Source organism: Salvelinus fontinalis, chromosome 1 (genome assembly GCF_029448725.1).
Source record: "Salvelinus fontinalis isolate EN_2023a chromosome 1, ASM2944872v1, whole genome shotgun sequence".
In the NCBI taxonomy this organism is placed as follows: domain Eukaryota; kingdom Metazoa; phylum Chordata; class Actinopteri; order Salmoniformes; family Salmonidae; genus Salvelinus; species Salvelinus fontinalis.
Window position 1 is genome coordinate 77,484,217 of NC_074665.1, and position 15,514 is coordinate 77,499,730.

The 15,514-nt window shown below is 45.5% G+C and overlaps 2 protein-coding genes and 1 long non-coding RNA gene across 3 annotated transcripts in view; 2 read left to right on the top strand and 1 right to left on the bottom strand.

Moving 5' to 3' along the window:
* Positions 1-5,309, top strand: part of LOC129862752 (putative sodium-coupled neutral amino acid transporter 10) — a 70,094-nt gene extending 64,785 nt beyond the window's left edge. Inside the window, 5 exon segments of the mRNA XM_055935065.1 lie at positions 1,657-1,794; positions 1,926-2,403; positions 2,405-2,589; positions 2,592-2,891; positions 2,894-5,309. Of these exon segments, the coding sequence (XP_055791040.1) occupies positions 1,657-1,794; positions 1,926-2,403; positions 2,405-2,589; positions 2,592-2,891; positions 2,894-2,991 (1,199 nt within the window). The 3' untranslated portion in view covers positions 2,992-5,309.
* Positions 5,310-5,349: 40 nt separating this feature from the next.
* On the bottom strand, positions 5,350-8,426 carry LOC129839138 (uncharacterized). The gene is made up of 3 exons (XR_008757013.1): positions 8,123-8,426; positions 6,450-6,556; positions 5,350-6,356 (listed from the first exon to the last, which is right to left on the bottom strand). It is a non-coding gene; the product is annotated as an uncharacterized LOC129839138 (long non-coding RNA).
* A 147-nt stretch (positions 8,427-8,573) lies between these two features.
* Positions 8,574-15,340, top strand: tepsin (TEPSIN adaptor related protein complex 4 accessory protein). The gene is made up of 13 exons (XM_055862674.1): positions 8,574-8,659; positions 9,045-9,117; positions 9,263-9,354; positions 9,552-9,645; positions 9,774-9,841; positions 9,929-10,010; positions 10,325-10,393; positions 10,505-10,693; positions 10,842-11,031; positions 11,136-11,249; positions 11,377-11,455; positions 11,572-11,706; positions 13,738-15,340. Exons 1-13 carry the CDS (start codon positions 8,621-8,623, stop codon positions 14,446-14,448), a joined length of 1,935 nt encoding a protein of 644 aa, XP_055718649.1. The 5' UTR covers positions 8,574-8,620; the 3' UTR covers positions 14,449-15,340.
* The last annotated feature ends 174 nt before the right edge of the window (positions 15,341-15,514 follow it).

Below are 15,514 nucleotides of genomic sequence, written 5' to 3' on the forward strand. Positions count from 1 at the left end.
GTTTTTAGTTGTTACACTGCTCCAAAAAATAAAGGGAACACTTAAACAACACAATGTAACTCCAAGTCAATCACACTTCTGTGAAATCAAACTGTCCACTTAGGAATAGACAAAAGGTGGAAATTATAGGCAATTAGCAAGACACCCCCAATAAAGGAGTGATTCTGCAGGTGTTGACCACAGACCACTTCTCAGTTCCTATGCTTCCTGGCTGATGTTTTGGTCACTTTTGATTGCTGGCGGTGCTCTCACTCTAGTGGCATGAGACGGAGTCTACAACCCACACAAGTGGCTCAGGTAGTGCAGCTCATCCAGGATGGCACATCAATGCGAGCTGTGGCAAGAAGGTTTGCTGTGTCTGTCAGCGTAGTGTCCAGAGCATGGAGGCGCTACCAGGAGACAGGCCAGTACATCAGGAGACGCGGAGGAGGCCGTAGGAGGGCAACAACCCAGCAGCAGGACCGCTACCTCCGCCGTTGTGCAAGGAGAAGCACTGCCAGAGCCCTGCAAAATGACCTCCAGCAGGCCACAAATGTGCATTCTTTCCTGTGGAAAGAAATATTATTTTGCCCATTTTAAGCGCACACTGTTGTATTTTTCTCCCTCAACACCGCTTTCCATCAATTTGTATAGCAGACCCTCATGCCAAATTGAGTCAAGCTTTTTTGAAATCAAGAAAGCATGAGAAGACTTTGCCTTCGTTTTGGTTTGTTTGTTAATTAGGGTGTGCAGGGTGAATACGTGGTCTGTTGTATGGTAATTTGGTAAAAAAGCCTATTTGACAATTTTTCAGTACTTTGTTTTCACTGAGGAAATGTACAAGTCTGCTGTTAATGATGATGCAGTGGATTTTCCCAAGTTTGCTGTTGACGCATATCCCACGGTAGTTATTGGGGTCAAATTTGTCTCCACTTTCATGGATTGGGGTGATATGTCCTTGGTTCCAAATATTGCGGAAGTTGCAAGAGCTGAGGATGATGTTAAAGCGTTTAAGTATAGCCAATTAGAATTTGTAGTTTGTATATTTTATAATTTCATTGAGGATACCATCAACACCACAGGCCTTTTTGGGTTGGAGGGTTTGTATTTTGTCCTGTAGTTCAATAAATGTAATTGGAGAATCTGGTTGTCTTTAATAGTTGATTCTAAGATTTGTATTATAATGTATATGTTTTTGCTGTTTGTTCTTTGTTATAGAGCCAAAAAGATTGGAGTAGTAGTTTATCCATACATCTCTGTTTTGGATAGATAACTCATGTTTGTTTAGTGTGTTCAAGTGTTTCTCTCTCTCTCTATCTGTATTCACATCGTCACTCACCTTTCTAATTCTGTGTCCCCCTAACCCAAATGGCCATAACCCTCAAGTTCTAAACCACCTCACCCCCTCTTACACAGTACCCCCCACCAAACTGTTGTTGTTTGTAGCAACCACACCCAACATTAATTTGACTGAGTTATCCCTCCTCCAGCCCCCAACCCTTAAACACATCCCTATACTGTTTGTCTGGATAAATCGAATACCCTTTCTCCCTCCAATGTAGATACCCAATACCTCCAAAAATAGGATTTATGAATGGTATATTCAACCCAACCCACTTGTAATTGACTCCCCCTGTGTGTGTTTGGTGTGTTCTAACCCTGTCTCCCCCCATGTAGAGGGTCAGTTGGACCATGCTGCTCTGCTGCAGGTTATAAAGGAGCAGCAGGAGCAGCAGAAGAGGCTGTTGGACCAGCAGGAGAAACTACTGGCTGTCATAAAGGAACAGCACCAGGAGATGCACCCCAAAATGACAGGTACAGACTCACAGCGTGTGCACACTCATACGTGTTCTGTCTTTATATTGTGATGTGTATCTAAGTGTTGAGTAATTGAACTGTTTGGTTATTAAAAGGGAAAGTAAATAACGATATTTGTATTACGATAGATCGAGCTCCAGAGGCCGATGCATTAAAGGGGGTCCAGGAGGAGGGGGGAGCATCCAAACCCAAAGACCCAGCTCAAGATGGTCCTGCCCTGGCCTCAGACACCATGGAGCCCGCTGGAGCTCCACAGGCCGGAGGGGCCGAGGCTCACATCCAGCCCCACAATGAGCTCCTCCCTGTGGAGAAGAGTGCAGAAGAGCAGGTCTTCAAAGTGGTTGCCTCTGTTGTTGCCAAGGAAAAAGTCCTTCAGGAGGTCCCTAAACGGCCTGTTTTGGCTGAGGCAGCAATCGTGGCAGGGGCAGAGGTGGAGGCCCCTAAGGAGAGGGACCTTGGGGCTATGGGAGTACCGCTGGGTCAGAAGGTGTCAGAGGGGATGAAGGTAGAACCAGCCCAGCCGCCACCTGCCAAAGCTGAGGACGGGGTAGTTAAAGGAGGGGTGGAGGTAGTGGACAAGGCGAAGGAGAGGATGGAGAAAGAGACTGGAAGAAGTGAGGATTGATAGAGCAGTGCAGGGGAGGGTGGAGGAGGAACGGTTGGATAGGGAGAGGAGAGAGAAACTGTCGAGAGAGCAGGAGATAGAAAAATCCAGAGTAGAGAAAGAGGGAATAGAGAATGAGAGGTTGGAAAAGGAGCGAGCAGAGAGGGAGAGTGCGGAGCGAGAGAGGATCTGCAGGCTCTGGCTGCAGCTGGGCCAGGATCTGTCAAACCAGGATTAGGAGAAGAACTAGGGGCTATGAAGAAGAGTGGACGGGACCTGAAGGAGAGGGCGACCGTCCAGTCAGACTCCAGCGATGTTGTTGAAGAGAAGACCCACAAAGGCCACGACCAGGGGGTCCAGGAGAAGGCCAGGGACCAAGGAGACATGGACCTGAGAAGGAGGAGGAGAGCCCTGGGGGTAGGAGTGGTAGGGGAGGCTTGGCGTTCCAGGAGGGGTGTGCCGGGGCTGGAGTCCTTCTTGGACATGGGGGGTGGGATCTCCATGCAGCCCTAGAGGGACCGCTACTGGGGGTAGCACTGGTACACACACGCCAGATAAAACAGACCTCTGAGCTTGAGGGAGACGAGTAACTGGGAGTGGGTAACGGTATACACACACATGAATACGGTATAACATACACTCACGGACAGTTGGGTTGGACTGTGCAAATCCCTGTATTCACACAAACACACTCGCAATACAGTTGGTTAGAATGTGCACACCTTATTCTCTCCCTCACACACACACACACACATGTACAGTGGGTCGTTATACACGCATTCATACTATCCACAACACACACTCTTTCTCTCCCACACACAGTCATGTACCATGGATCACACTCTGCCTTACCACCGTCTTCATAATACCTGACCAGTACAGGAGGATTGTGAGTGTGTGAGGTGCATTGATTGTTATAGGGAACATTCTGGCTGCGTTTACACAGGCGACCCAATCCTGAGCTTTTTATCAATTATTGGCAAAAGATCTGATTGGTCAAAATACCATGCATTGGGCTGCCTGTGTAAACATCCAGTGTGTCTTCATTTGACCCTAGTCTGTGTTCTTCTACCAAATAGGATGCTTTTTTTTTTTGCATGCTCCTTCCATGATTCCAGAAGACATTGCAGATATAGTGATGATCAAATATATTGTAGACTATTCTATAAAAATATGCTGTATTATGCTGCCATAAATCTATTTGTATGTAAATATTAACTTATTTTAGTTTTTTTATTAAGAAGCTCAATGCTATACTGTAATGTATGTTAAGCTATGCAATACCACATGCCAAGTTTCCTTTTGTCCTGTGTGTTTGAGAGAGTAATGCACCACCTATCCGGCTATCCAATGGCTGCATTTGAGTCACTTGAAATCCCTTGATACTTCTAGGTGATGTGGAGTTTTCGTTTTGACTCTGTAGAGATTACTTGATTTGTTATTGTAGGGCTTTTGTTAAGCCCTTTGAAATGTATGTTAGTTATTGTGAGCTGTAAGTAGTGTATACCTTATTTTCTGAACGTAGCTAAATGTTCTCATGCTGCTTTTTTTTACATAATAATTTTGGAAAACATTCATAGTACATTTAATTAAGGATAAATGGGTTAGCTTCCTTGCTTCCATTTTCCTCTGGATTTTTAACCCGGCTTCCATTTTGATGAGTACATACTGATACTGTAGCCGTGTTTCTACACTGACTGGTCAAAACATTAAGAACACCTTCCTAATATTGACTTGCAACAACCCCCCTGTTGTCCTCAGAACAGCCTCGATTTATCGGCGCATGGACTTTACAAGCTGTCAAAAGCGCTCCACAGGGATGCTTCCCACAGTTGTGTCAAGTTGGCTGGATGTCCTTTGGGGGGTGGGCCATTCTTGATACACACAGGAAACTGTTGAGTGTGAAAAACCCAGCAGTGTAGGAGTTCTTGACACACTTTAACCGGTGTGCCTGGCACCTACTACCATACCTCATTCAAAGGCACTTTAATCTTTTGTCTTGCCCATTCACTCTCTGAATGGCACACACACAATCCTTGTCTCAAGGCTTAAAAATCCTTCTTTAAACTGTCTCCTCCCCTTCACTGATTGAATTGGATTTAACAAGTGACATCAATAAGGGATCATAGCTTTCACCTGGTCAGTTTGTCATGGAAAGAGCAGGTGTCAATGTTTTGTACACTCAGTGTAATGTACAATTCCCAAACGTTTTACCCACAAAGGAGTTCTGAATCCATAACTCTGGTTCTACATTCCATGTTCTGGTTCTACTCTCTCTCCACCAGTGCCTTTCATACATGTGATGTTTTCCATGACTTAAAGTAATGTGGTTATTTTGTTTAGTCATATCCTGTGTGTGGGTGCCACTGCTTTGTGCCTTTTATTGTAACTTGCAGTGAACTGAATGGGTCAAAGTGAGTAACTGTATAGAGATCAGAATTGTTCCTATGAAGTGGCTTCTCTAGCAGTGACAGAATGTAGGCAAAATACTGGAATACTTGTAGAGGTGGTTTATTTATGCGATTGAATTGTCATCTCTCTGTTCTTGTAGCATTTGAAACAGTGGCTTTGACTTCTACAATGGTGCACTGTGCTGTGGCTACTATAAGGACAATGAATGAAATGGACTCCACAGAGAGAGGACATCAATAGTGGCTTCATAACTGCTCACATAACTGCTCATGACTTCTTTAGAATAAGTTTTTTTCTGTAAAGCTTTCAACTCATTGTATTTTTTGAAAATGTGCAAAATATTCAGTTATAGACTTATTTTTCTACTGTATTATTGACTGTTTGTTTATTCCATGTGTAACTCTGTGTTGTATGTGTCGAACGTGGCCAGGTCGCAATTGTAAATGAGAACTTGTTCTCAACTTGCCTACCTGGTAAAATAAACTGCTTGTTAAAATGTGTGTGTACATGAACAAAAGCGACCCCATACACACATGTATTTACATAACAATATTCCATTTAGCAGACGCTTTTATCGACTTAGTCATCCGTGCTGTGCATACATTTTACGTATCAGTGACCCCAGGACACAAATCCACAATCCTGCCATTGCAAGCGCCATGCTCTACCAACTGAGCCATAAAGGACATATTATAAAGACACAGTCCTACAAGTCTCCGGTAGTGGGCTACATGTTAGTACATAGTCACACAGTATGACATTGAAGCATTATTGAAAAGAGTGTTGTCCAAACGCTGTCTTGGCATTACCCCTGGAACCAATTTTAAACAGGTGAGAATAGACAAGAAGTCTTTCAGCACCTGCCAGCACATTACTGATACAGTACTACATGATGTTCATGGAACATGGAGGGACATTGGATCCATTGCCTGGTTATGTTGAAGATGCAACATATTGGGTCCATTGCCTGGTTATGTTGAAGATACAACATGGGGGGGACATTGGGTCCATTGCCTGGTTATGGGGGGGGGCATTGGGTCCATTGCCTGGTTATGTTGAAGATGCAACATGGGGGGGACATTGCCTGGTTATGTTGAAGATATAACATGGGGGGGACATTGGGTCCATTGCCTGGTTATGTTGAAGATATAACATGGAGGGACATTGGGTCCATTGCCTGGTTATGTTGAAGATGCAACATGGGGGGGGACATTGCCTGGTTATGTTGAAGATGCAACATATTGGGTCCATTGCCTGGTTATGTTGAAGATACAACATGGGGGGGACATTGGGTCCATTGCCTGGTTATGGGGGGGGGCATTGGGTCCATTGCCTGGTTATGTTGAAGATGCAACATGGGGGGGACATTGCCTGGTTATGTTGAAGATATAACATGGGGGGGACATTGGGTCCATTGCCTGGTTATGTTGAAGATATAACATGGGGGGGACATTGGGTCCATTGCCTGGTTATGGGGGGGGGCATTGGGTCCATTGCCTGGTTATGTTGGGCAGAATGGACACTACTTCACTCCCTTTTTGGCCTGCAAGACAATTTGATGATAAAGTAAATTGATACATCAAAAACAGACAATTTGATCAAATGTACAATGAAACCCCTGTAATATGCCACTCACTGCTGTAACAAAGCACGCCTTCAGAGCATCAAACTAACACACAGGTCTTTTCTCAGCTCCTGTCTGCCTGTGGTGGAAGCAGTCACACACTTCCCATAAACTGCAGCCTGGGGAGAACAAGATATTCAGAAGTATTTTGATAAGATTTTAGAGGATGACTGCACTGGTTAGAATAGATAAATCTATGGTCCAAGTCATTTCTAGTCCACACTCAGTTTGTTCTTGATTATTCCCTAAGAGTCCCCATAGCAACATCGGAGGCCACTGACACCATGCATAACAATTGAAGGAAATTCCTTGGCAGGCAATTCCTGTCCTTCCGAGTTCTCCCACTTACATACAGTACATCACCAAAAGTATGTGGACATCCTTTCAAATTAGTGGATTCGGCTATTTCAGCCACACCCGTTGCTGACAGGTGTAATCGAGCACACAGCCATGCAGTCTCCATAGACAAAAATTGGCAGTAGAATGGCCCGTACTGAAGAGCTCAGTGACTTTCAACGTGGCACCGTCGTAGGATGCCACCTTTCCAACAAGTCAGTTTGTCAAATTTCTGCCCTGCTCGAACTGCTCTGGTCAACTGTAAGTGCTATTATTGTGAAGTGGCAATGTCTAGGAGCAACAACAGCTCAACCGCGAAGTGGTAGACCACACAAGCTTAAAAAAGAAAAGGAGCGCCGCACACTAGGAGCCCAGATGCAATAATTGAATAACCTAATATCCAACGTTTTGGCCACACAAGCTCACAGAACGGGACCACTGTCCTCGGTTGTAACACTCACTACCAAGTTCAAAACTGCCTCTGGAAGCAACGTCAACACAATAACTGTTTGTCGGGAGCTTCATGAAATGGGTTTCCATAGCTGAGCAGCCGCACACAAGCCTAAGATCACCATGCACAATGCCAAGCGTCGGCTGGAGTGGTGTAAAGCTCGCCACAATTGGAAACGCGCTCTCTGGAGTGATGAATCACGCTTCACCATCTGGCAGTCCGACTGATGAATCTGGGTTTGGCGGATGCAAGGAGAACGCTACTTGCTTGAAGGCATATTGTGGAGGAATAATGGTCTGGAACTGTTTATCGTGGTTTGGGCTAGGCTCCTTAGTCCCAGTGAAGGGAAATCTTAACACTACAGTATACAAATGACATTCTAGATGAAGCTGTTCTTCCAACTTTGTGATGACAGTTAGGGGAAGGCCCTTTCCTGTTTCAGCATGACAATGCCCCTGTGCACAAAGCGAGGTCCATACAGAAATGGTTTGTTGAGATCGGTGTGGAAGAACTTGACTGACCTGCACAGAGCCCTGACCTCAACCCTATTGAACACCTTTGGGATGAATTGAAATGCTGACTGCGAGCCAGAACTAATCGCCCAACATCAGTGCCCGACCTCACTAATGCTCATGGCTGACTGGAAGCAAGTCCCTGCAACAATGTTTCAACATCTAGTGGAAAGCCTTCCCAGAAGAGTGGAGGTTGTTGTAGCAGCAAAGGGGGGGACCCACCCCATATTATTTCCATGATTTTGGAATGAGATGTTCGACGAGCAGGTGTCTACATACTTTGGTCATGTAGTGTATGATGACCACTGAGGTATAGATGCTTTTGGATTATGAATGGCTACAGTGCCCATATTTGCTAGGTAGCTAGCAAGTAGCTACATACGCACCCCACCAGTACACTGGGCAAACAGCTCTGGAAACCATCTCATCCTTTCTCGACTGCGAGTCCACACGTTTGATCAATAGGTGGACACTTGATCAAGTCTTTGACGATGGAAAAAAAACTACGAATACAATCAATTGAATAACGATCTAATGCCTCTGCATAAGCTCTTGTACAATATTAACTAAGTATCATAGAAATAGATGGCACTCGTAGGAAAATATCACTCAAACCATTTGATGACATAGTCCATGGACAGCGCCATGTTGTTGACCCTGAATCAGGAAATTACATACATGCAATCTACGAACGTGATTTGTTAGGGCAATATGGATTATGGACTTTTTGATTTGCCAATGGTTACCCTTACGCAAAAGCCTTGGACCAATGGTATCGTATGAGTCCTACCCATAGTTGTTTGACTGGCTACCTGTCATTGTAAACCCCGCCTTCGTTGTCTGTCCCAAGGAAGAGATGTGTAGACTCCAGTTATTGCAAAATCATGGCAACATTCATGGAACGACTATCTTTCCTTCAGAAAGTAGGTGTTATTTACCTATATAAACACTTGCAAATAACATTTTGATATAATTCGTATATGTCACTTTATGGGGAAACAGTATATTGTTTTGTAAATCCCATTACGCCCACTGTTTACTGTACCACAGCAACCTAGTTAGCTAACGTTAGCATGCTAGCACATCATATGATCTCACACTCCCAGGACAGAAATCGTGTCATGATTAGACTTATATAAGACTTGAGCGCTATAGTCAATTGGTATGATTTCTTCCCACAGTGTATTACGCTGGACCCACCACCCTGTGCTTTTCGCAATAAACCCAAACATAAAATGACACAAATCCTAGCTAACTGGTCTATTCTGGTGTTCATCTGTTGGCCAATCCATGCATGATCCCTCTCAGGTTCCCACTCTGATGAAAGCAACAGCAGATGACGAAAAGCCCTGTCCTGGCTACCTCTTTGAAGAAATCGGAAGTATCCTTTTATCCCCATCACCTCCCACTGTATGCTGATACAGTACTGTGTTCTGATATTAAAGATCATTTAGCGAGATCCTATTCTTTTCAATGTCAACCCAAAGACAGTACAGTTTGTATCCTTTACCCTCCTGGCGCTGCAGAAATCTCCCAGGAGTCCACTGGGTGTGGTCAGTGCCTGTTGGAGTACCTGTTGGAGAGGCTGCAGGTAGAATCCTGCCATGTCAAAATAAAGGTGAGCTCAGCTAGCCAGGTTACCAGGCTTTCAGCTGCATTAAGAAGCCCCCAAACACTGAATTTGACCTTGATTTGTTAACTGAGGCTGAAGAGGAATCATGTAGAAGAATGCAGCTAATCTTCACCATATATCATATCAGCTATTCATCTGTTCCTCCTGTGCCTCATCCTTTTCCATCGTTTCTGTCCTTCCAGGTTCTGAAAATCTTCGTCCATCTCTGTGGCCACGGATCACCTCACTTTCTGACGGAACTCAGACGGAACTCCACCTTCATCCAGCAGGCCTCAGGTGAGATGATGATGATGATGTGACCACTAATGCATCTGTGTCTCCATTTCATCCTTCTCTTTGTGACAGTAGGGTTTTCGGAGAGCTATGAGTGTTATACTGAATCTGTGTGTTATGCTGAATATCAGTTTACAGTGGTCCTCTTGACCCCATCCATGGCACTGCTATGTACCAGAAAGTGAGGGCCACAGCACAGGTGAGCCAAAACAATGTCTAAAACAATTACTATCCTCCAATGCGTCTTTTTGAAACTCACAAACTCTCTGTCTTTGTCGGTCTTCAGGAATTGGCAAGGTTACTCTTCACAGAGACAGTCTCTCACCAGAGCAGCATGTCTCCATGCAAACTAACCATGGCCAACATGGGTGAGTACATTGTATTGTTATTGCATGTGTATCTCTCTTATTAGTTAACAAACAATCTCTGACCTAATACTGCTACTAATGACAGACATCTGACTACTGAATGAATGGATGTGACCTCAATTACAATCAAGTTAAACCAATCCTTCTGACAGAGAGATTGAGGAAGAGAAAAGGAGGGATGGTGGAGAAGAAGAAAGAAGCAGGGAGGAGTGAGGAAGAGACAGGGGGAAAAGAGGGAGTGGATGGGAAGAGTGGGGAAAGGCAGGCACACAAGTACAATGGTTGTCTTTTATCGCTGAGGTCTTTCGTTCCAGGCATGGGGTCGGAGTCTGCCCACGGATCCAGAATGCAGGGGTTTGGCTACAGCCCAGTGAAGAACATAAGTAGGTGGCAGCAACAAGGCCACCATTTTAGTTTCATGTGGCTCAGTGGACCTGTTTGAATAGATTTCAAATACACCCAGTCAAATCCATATCACGTCCTGTTTCCGGCAGGTGGTGAGACCCTGATGGACAAGATCCGCAAGGCTACTGAGTTTGTGGCCAGTGCCGTCCTGCCCCCGATGGAACACCAGGGTATCCGTCTCCATGACAACCACTACCGGGCAGTGGTGGCGCCTTCGGGCCCCGTAGAGGTGGCAGTGCCAGCATGTGCCTACACTGTGCCTCCTCACAGACCCAAAGGTGTTTTTAAATCAGCTGTTATATTGATTAGATCATTAGGCTTTTATTACATAGTTGTTACATATGTTTGACAGGACAGAAAGCCTTCTTCGTCTGTACTTCTCTCAATATCCTGGCCTGTTCCCTCTCTCGCTTCCCCTACTCTTAGTTTCCCAGCGGTGTCCAGGGCAGGTGGGCGGGGGCTGGGAGGAGATTGACAGCAGCCATAGCTCCTCCCACAACTCCTGTCAGGAGAACGCAGACCATTGCCAGGTCTCGGGGGGCGGTAGCAGCAATTCGGGTGGCACCAGTAGCCAATCGGGAGCCAGTAGGGAGAGCTCCGGAGACCTATCAGAACGGTGGAAATATTACATGATATATGAAGTCTTTACCAGCAAAATACTAAATGAGTCAACCATGCTGAGTCTCCCTCTCTCTCCCTCCATCCACCTTTCTGTGTCAGGGTGGAGGCTATGCAGTTAGGGGACTGTGGGCAGGAGATGGCGCTGATCAGCATGATGACTGAGGGCTCCAAGGTCTTCCTGTCCAGAGAGGAGAACCAGCACTTCATCAAGGAGTCAGTACAGACCAATAGGTTGCATGTTATTAGAGCATTGGCTTCGACCTTTGTTCCAGTCTGCCTTCACCTTAATTTTTGTCCAGTGTTTTTTGGAGTGTTTTAATCCCCTCCCATATGTCCCCAGGTGTTCCACTCTGAACTGTGAGGTGGTGGTGGAGCTGCTCTCTCGCAGACTGCAGGACCCGTCACAGACTGCCCAGATGGTACAGTCAATATACATGTGTCTTGAATGTGCTGCTATTTTGATCAGGTTTCTCTTGAAAAATAAACATCAAATCGTAAATATGTGTGAATGTGCTGCTTCCCTCCTTCCCACCAGAGGGCGCTGTGTGCTGTGGCCTGTCTCATGACCTCTGATCTGCTGTCTCTGGAGCAAATCTTCGGGGTGACCCAGAGGAGGCTGGTCCAGCTGAGTGAGGGACCCCCAGGGCCTGTAGCCAACAAGACCATCAAGGTAACACAGTCTAGTTATTACCTTTTAAAGCTGCAATATGTAACTTTTTGGGCGACCAAACCAAATTCACATAGAAATTAGTTATAGATCTTTCATTCCCATTGAAAACAAGTCTAAGAAGCGGTAAATCTGTTCTATGTGTGTTATTTCTATGCTTTCCGTTCTTAAGTTTTGTTTTTGTGTCTTTTTTACTTTCGGTTTCACACCTGCTCGTCATACATCTCATTCCAAAATCATGGGCATTAATATGGAGTTTGTCCTCCCCCTTTGCTGCTATAACCATCCATTCTTCTGGGAAGGCTTTCCACAAAATATTGGAATATTGCTGGAACTAAGGGGCCTAGCCCGAACCATGAAAACAGCCCCAGACCATTATTCCTCCTCCACCAAACTTTACAGTTGGCACTATGCATTTGGGCAGGTAGCATTCTCCTGGCATCCACCAAACCCAGATTCATCTGTCGGACTGCCAGATGGTGAAGTGTGATTCACCACTCCAGAGAATTCATTTCCACTGCTCCAGAGTCCAATGGCGGCGAGCTTTACACCATTCTAGCCCACGCTTGTCATTGCGCATGGTGATCTTAGGCTTGTGTGAAGCTCCTGACGAACAGTTATTGTATTGACGTTGCTTCCAGAGGCAGTTTTGAACTCGGTAGTGAGTGTTGCAACTGAGGACAGACAATTTTTACGAGTTATGTGCTTCAGCTCTCGGTGGTCCCGTTCTGTGAGCTTGTGTAGCCTACCATTTCGTGGTTGAGCCGTTGTTGCTCCTAGACGTTTCCACTTCACAATAACAGCACTTACAGTTGACCGGAGCAGTTCGAGCAGGGCAGAAATTTGACGAACTGACTTGTTGGAAAGGTGGCATCCTATGACGGTGCCACGTTGAAAGTCACTGAGCTCTTTAGTAAGGCCATTCTACTGCCAATGTTTGTCTATGAAGACTGCATGGCTGTGTGCTCGATTGTATACACCTGTCAGCAACAGGTGTGGCTGAAATAGCCGAATCCACTCATTTGAAGGGGTGTCTACATACTTTTGGTGATGTACTGTATGTAAGTGGGAGAACTCGGAAGGACAGGAATTGCCTGCCAAGGAATTTCCTTCAATTGTTATGCATGGTGTCAGTGGCCTCCGATGTTGCTATGGGGACTCTTAGGGAATAATCAAGAACAAACTGAGTGTGGACTAGAAATGACTTGGACCATAGATTTATCTATTCTAACCAGTGCAGTCATCCTCTAAAATCTTATCAAAATACTTCTGAATATCTTGTTCTCCCCAGGCTGCAGTTTATGGGAAGTGTGTGACTGCTTCCACCACAGGCAGACAGGAGCTGAGAAAGGACCTGTGTATTAGAGAGTTTGATGCTCTGAAGGCTTGCCGTGCGGTAGCAGAGAAAAAGGTCCATAACTTGGGTGACTGGAGTCTTTGACAATGTTATGGGCTTTCCTCTGACACCGCCTATTGTATAGGTCCTGGATGGCAGGGAGCTTGGCCCCAGTGATGTACTGGGCCGTTCGCAGTACCCTCTGTAGCGCCTTACGGTCAGATGCCGAGCAGTTGCCATACCAGGCAGTGATGCAACCGGTTAGGATGCTCTCGATGGTGCAGCTGTAGAACCTTTTGAGGTAAATCTTTTCAGTCTCCTGAGGGGGAAAAGGTGTTGTCGTGCCTCTTCACGACTGTCTTGGTGTGTTTGGACCATGATAGTTCATTGGTGATGTGGACACCAAGGAACTTGAAACTCTCAACCTGCTCACAGCAGCTTAGATGGAACAATGATTCTCTACACAATATTGCTTGTTTTGTCACAAACTGAAATTAAGCGAACTATTCGAATTTTAGCAACCAGGGAATGGCAGGGCGATTTCTGCATATTGAACCTTGAATAATAAGTCAACACCAGAGAGGCAGAGTGTGATGAGCCTGGGTGTTATAATGGAAGATGATGATCTACGATGGTTGACTCTTGTTACATACACTATGTAGTTTTTCATTGTAAAAAAGGATGGTTTTGCCTTCCAGATCCTTCGTCAGTTTAAGGCTCTGATGGGCGGGCCAATCATTGGTGCCGGATGTGATGCAGCAGCAGCCAATGGTGTTCCTCTATCCTCCTCGGACCAGCCCCTCACTGCCACAAGTTCCGCAATGCTACTGCCAACACGCCCAGGTGACATCCCGGTCTTTAACCATCACAGAGGGAGAGACCCTGAGACTGAGCAGTCACCTGGGGGGCAAGCTCAACCCCCTCCCCTGCCTGACCTGGGCTGGGCCCAAAGGGGTACATCTGAGAGGTTACTAAATCTCAAGCTTGATGATGAGAGAGGGTCTGCTAATCAGGGTGAAGAGTTCGTGGACAGTCAGATTGGATTTAGGACTGGTGAGACCCAGCTCACCTCAAATGTTACAGTTAAAGACTCAGAGCTCCAGACAGAGCGGGACCCATTCCGAGTCACGGACACCCAGATCGAGCAGCCCTGTGGGGGTAGACTCTCTTTGTTCAGTGGCATGGAGCTGGTGACCAGAGGGAGGTCTGTGTGTCCATCAACCCTTACAGAGAGGAATGGAGATCTGCAGCCTCGGGTGGAAAAGAGAGACGGGAGGGAGCGTCTGAGTGTTACCCCTACAAACACACCGCTACTCTGTGTCGATAACATCAGCGATACAACGCCTACGTACCACCTCACTTCCACCAGCAGCCAATCAGCCTCAGCTTTCTCTTTCCTTAACCTCTGATCTCCAACACAGAACAGGAATGGTTAGGATAATGCTGGCACCATAGGCATCTCTGCTCTAAAACCATGACTACAATTTGTCAGGGGTGCCCAGCTCCCAGTCCTGAAGGTATGCAATGTTCGCTGTGAGTTGTAATATTAACTTCATTTCCACAATAATCCCCAGGGGTAAAAAGTCTACACAGTATGCCTGGAGTATGTTCAGTTTGCAGAGTTATGTTTAACAAATGTCAGGTCATTTTCACAAGCTAGTTATTGGTTACTTTGACTCAGGATTTTGCACTACAATGATTTTATGTTGAGTAATCCCACTGGGTGCACACTGGTTGAATCAACATTGTTTCCACGTCATGTCATTTCAATGAAATGACGTTGAGCCAACGTGGAATAGATGTTGAATTGACATCTGTACCCAGTGGGATGTGTCTTCCGCTCTTCTCTGGCACTAGGTGCCCTTCTTACTACCTTAAATAGAAACATTGAGTGTTATTTCACAAGTGTGTTTTATTTCTACTGTTGATTCACATTCAATAGGAATGGGACTGGTTGTAGATTGCATGAACGATTTGCAAAAACCTCAGTGAAATATAATGAAGTAATGTATGAACGAGGAGTTGTCCTTCTCTATGTCCTCTAAACCATGCCTGTCTGTTGGTCAGAGCGCTACAGTATACGACAGATTGAAAGCATATTGGTACATTCAGTGGTGATACTGTGTCTATTTCAACTAAAGCCATGCTGTTGCACCACTGTGTGTGACTACAATAAAACCTGCTGTCTTTTTGTTGCAGCACTAAGTAGAAGAAAGGCCTTTTATGGTGAGGCATTACATAACATTAGCAGCACCCCGCCCTACGGGCGTTAAATAAATGGATCTGATTCACTGCAATTCCGCCCTTGTCAGAAATGTGTTATCTGTTCAGTAGTTTTTTGGTCTCTGGATATGCCACTAGGGCTGCGTTTACACAGGCAGCCCGATTCTGATCCTTTTTCACTAATTGGTCTTTTGAGCAATCAGAGGTTGGTCAAAAGAACAATTAGAGGAAAATATCAGATTTGAGCTGCCT

Coding starts and splice junctions, on each gene's coding strand:
- tepsin (XM_055862674.1), top strand. CDS start 8,621: ATGGCAACATTCATGGAACGACTATCTTTCCTTCAGAAA. Junction 9,646..9,773: donor CTTCATCCAGCAGGCCTCAG/GTGAGATGATGA, acceptor GCTGAATATCAG/TTTACAGTGGTCCTCTTGAC. Junction 9,842..9,928: donor AAGTGAGGGCCACAGCACAG/GTGAGCCAAAAC, acceptor GTCGGTCTTCAG/GAATTGGCAAGGTTACTCTT.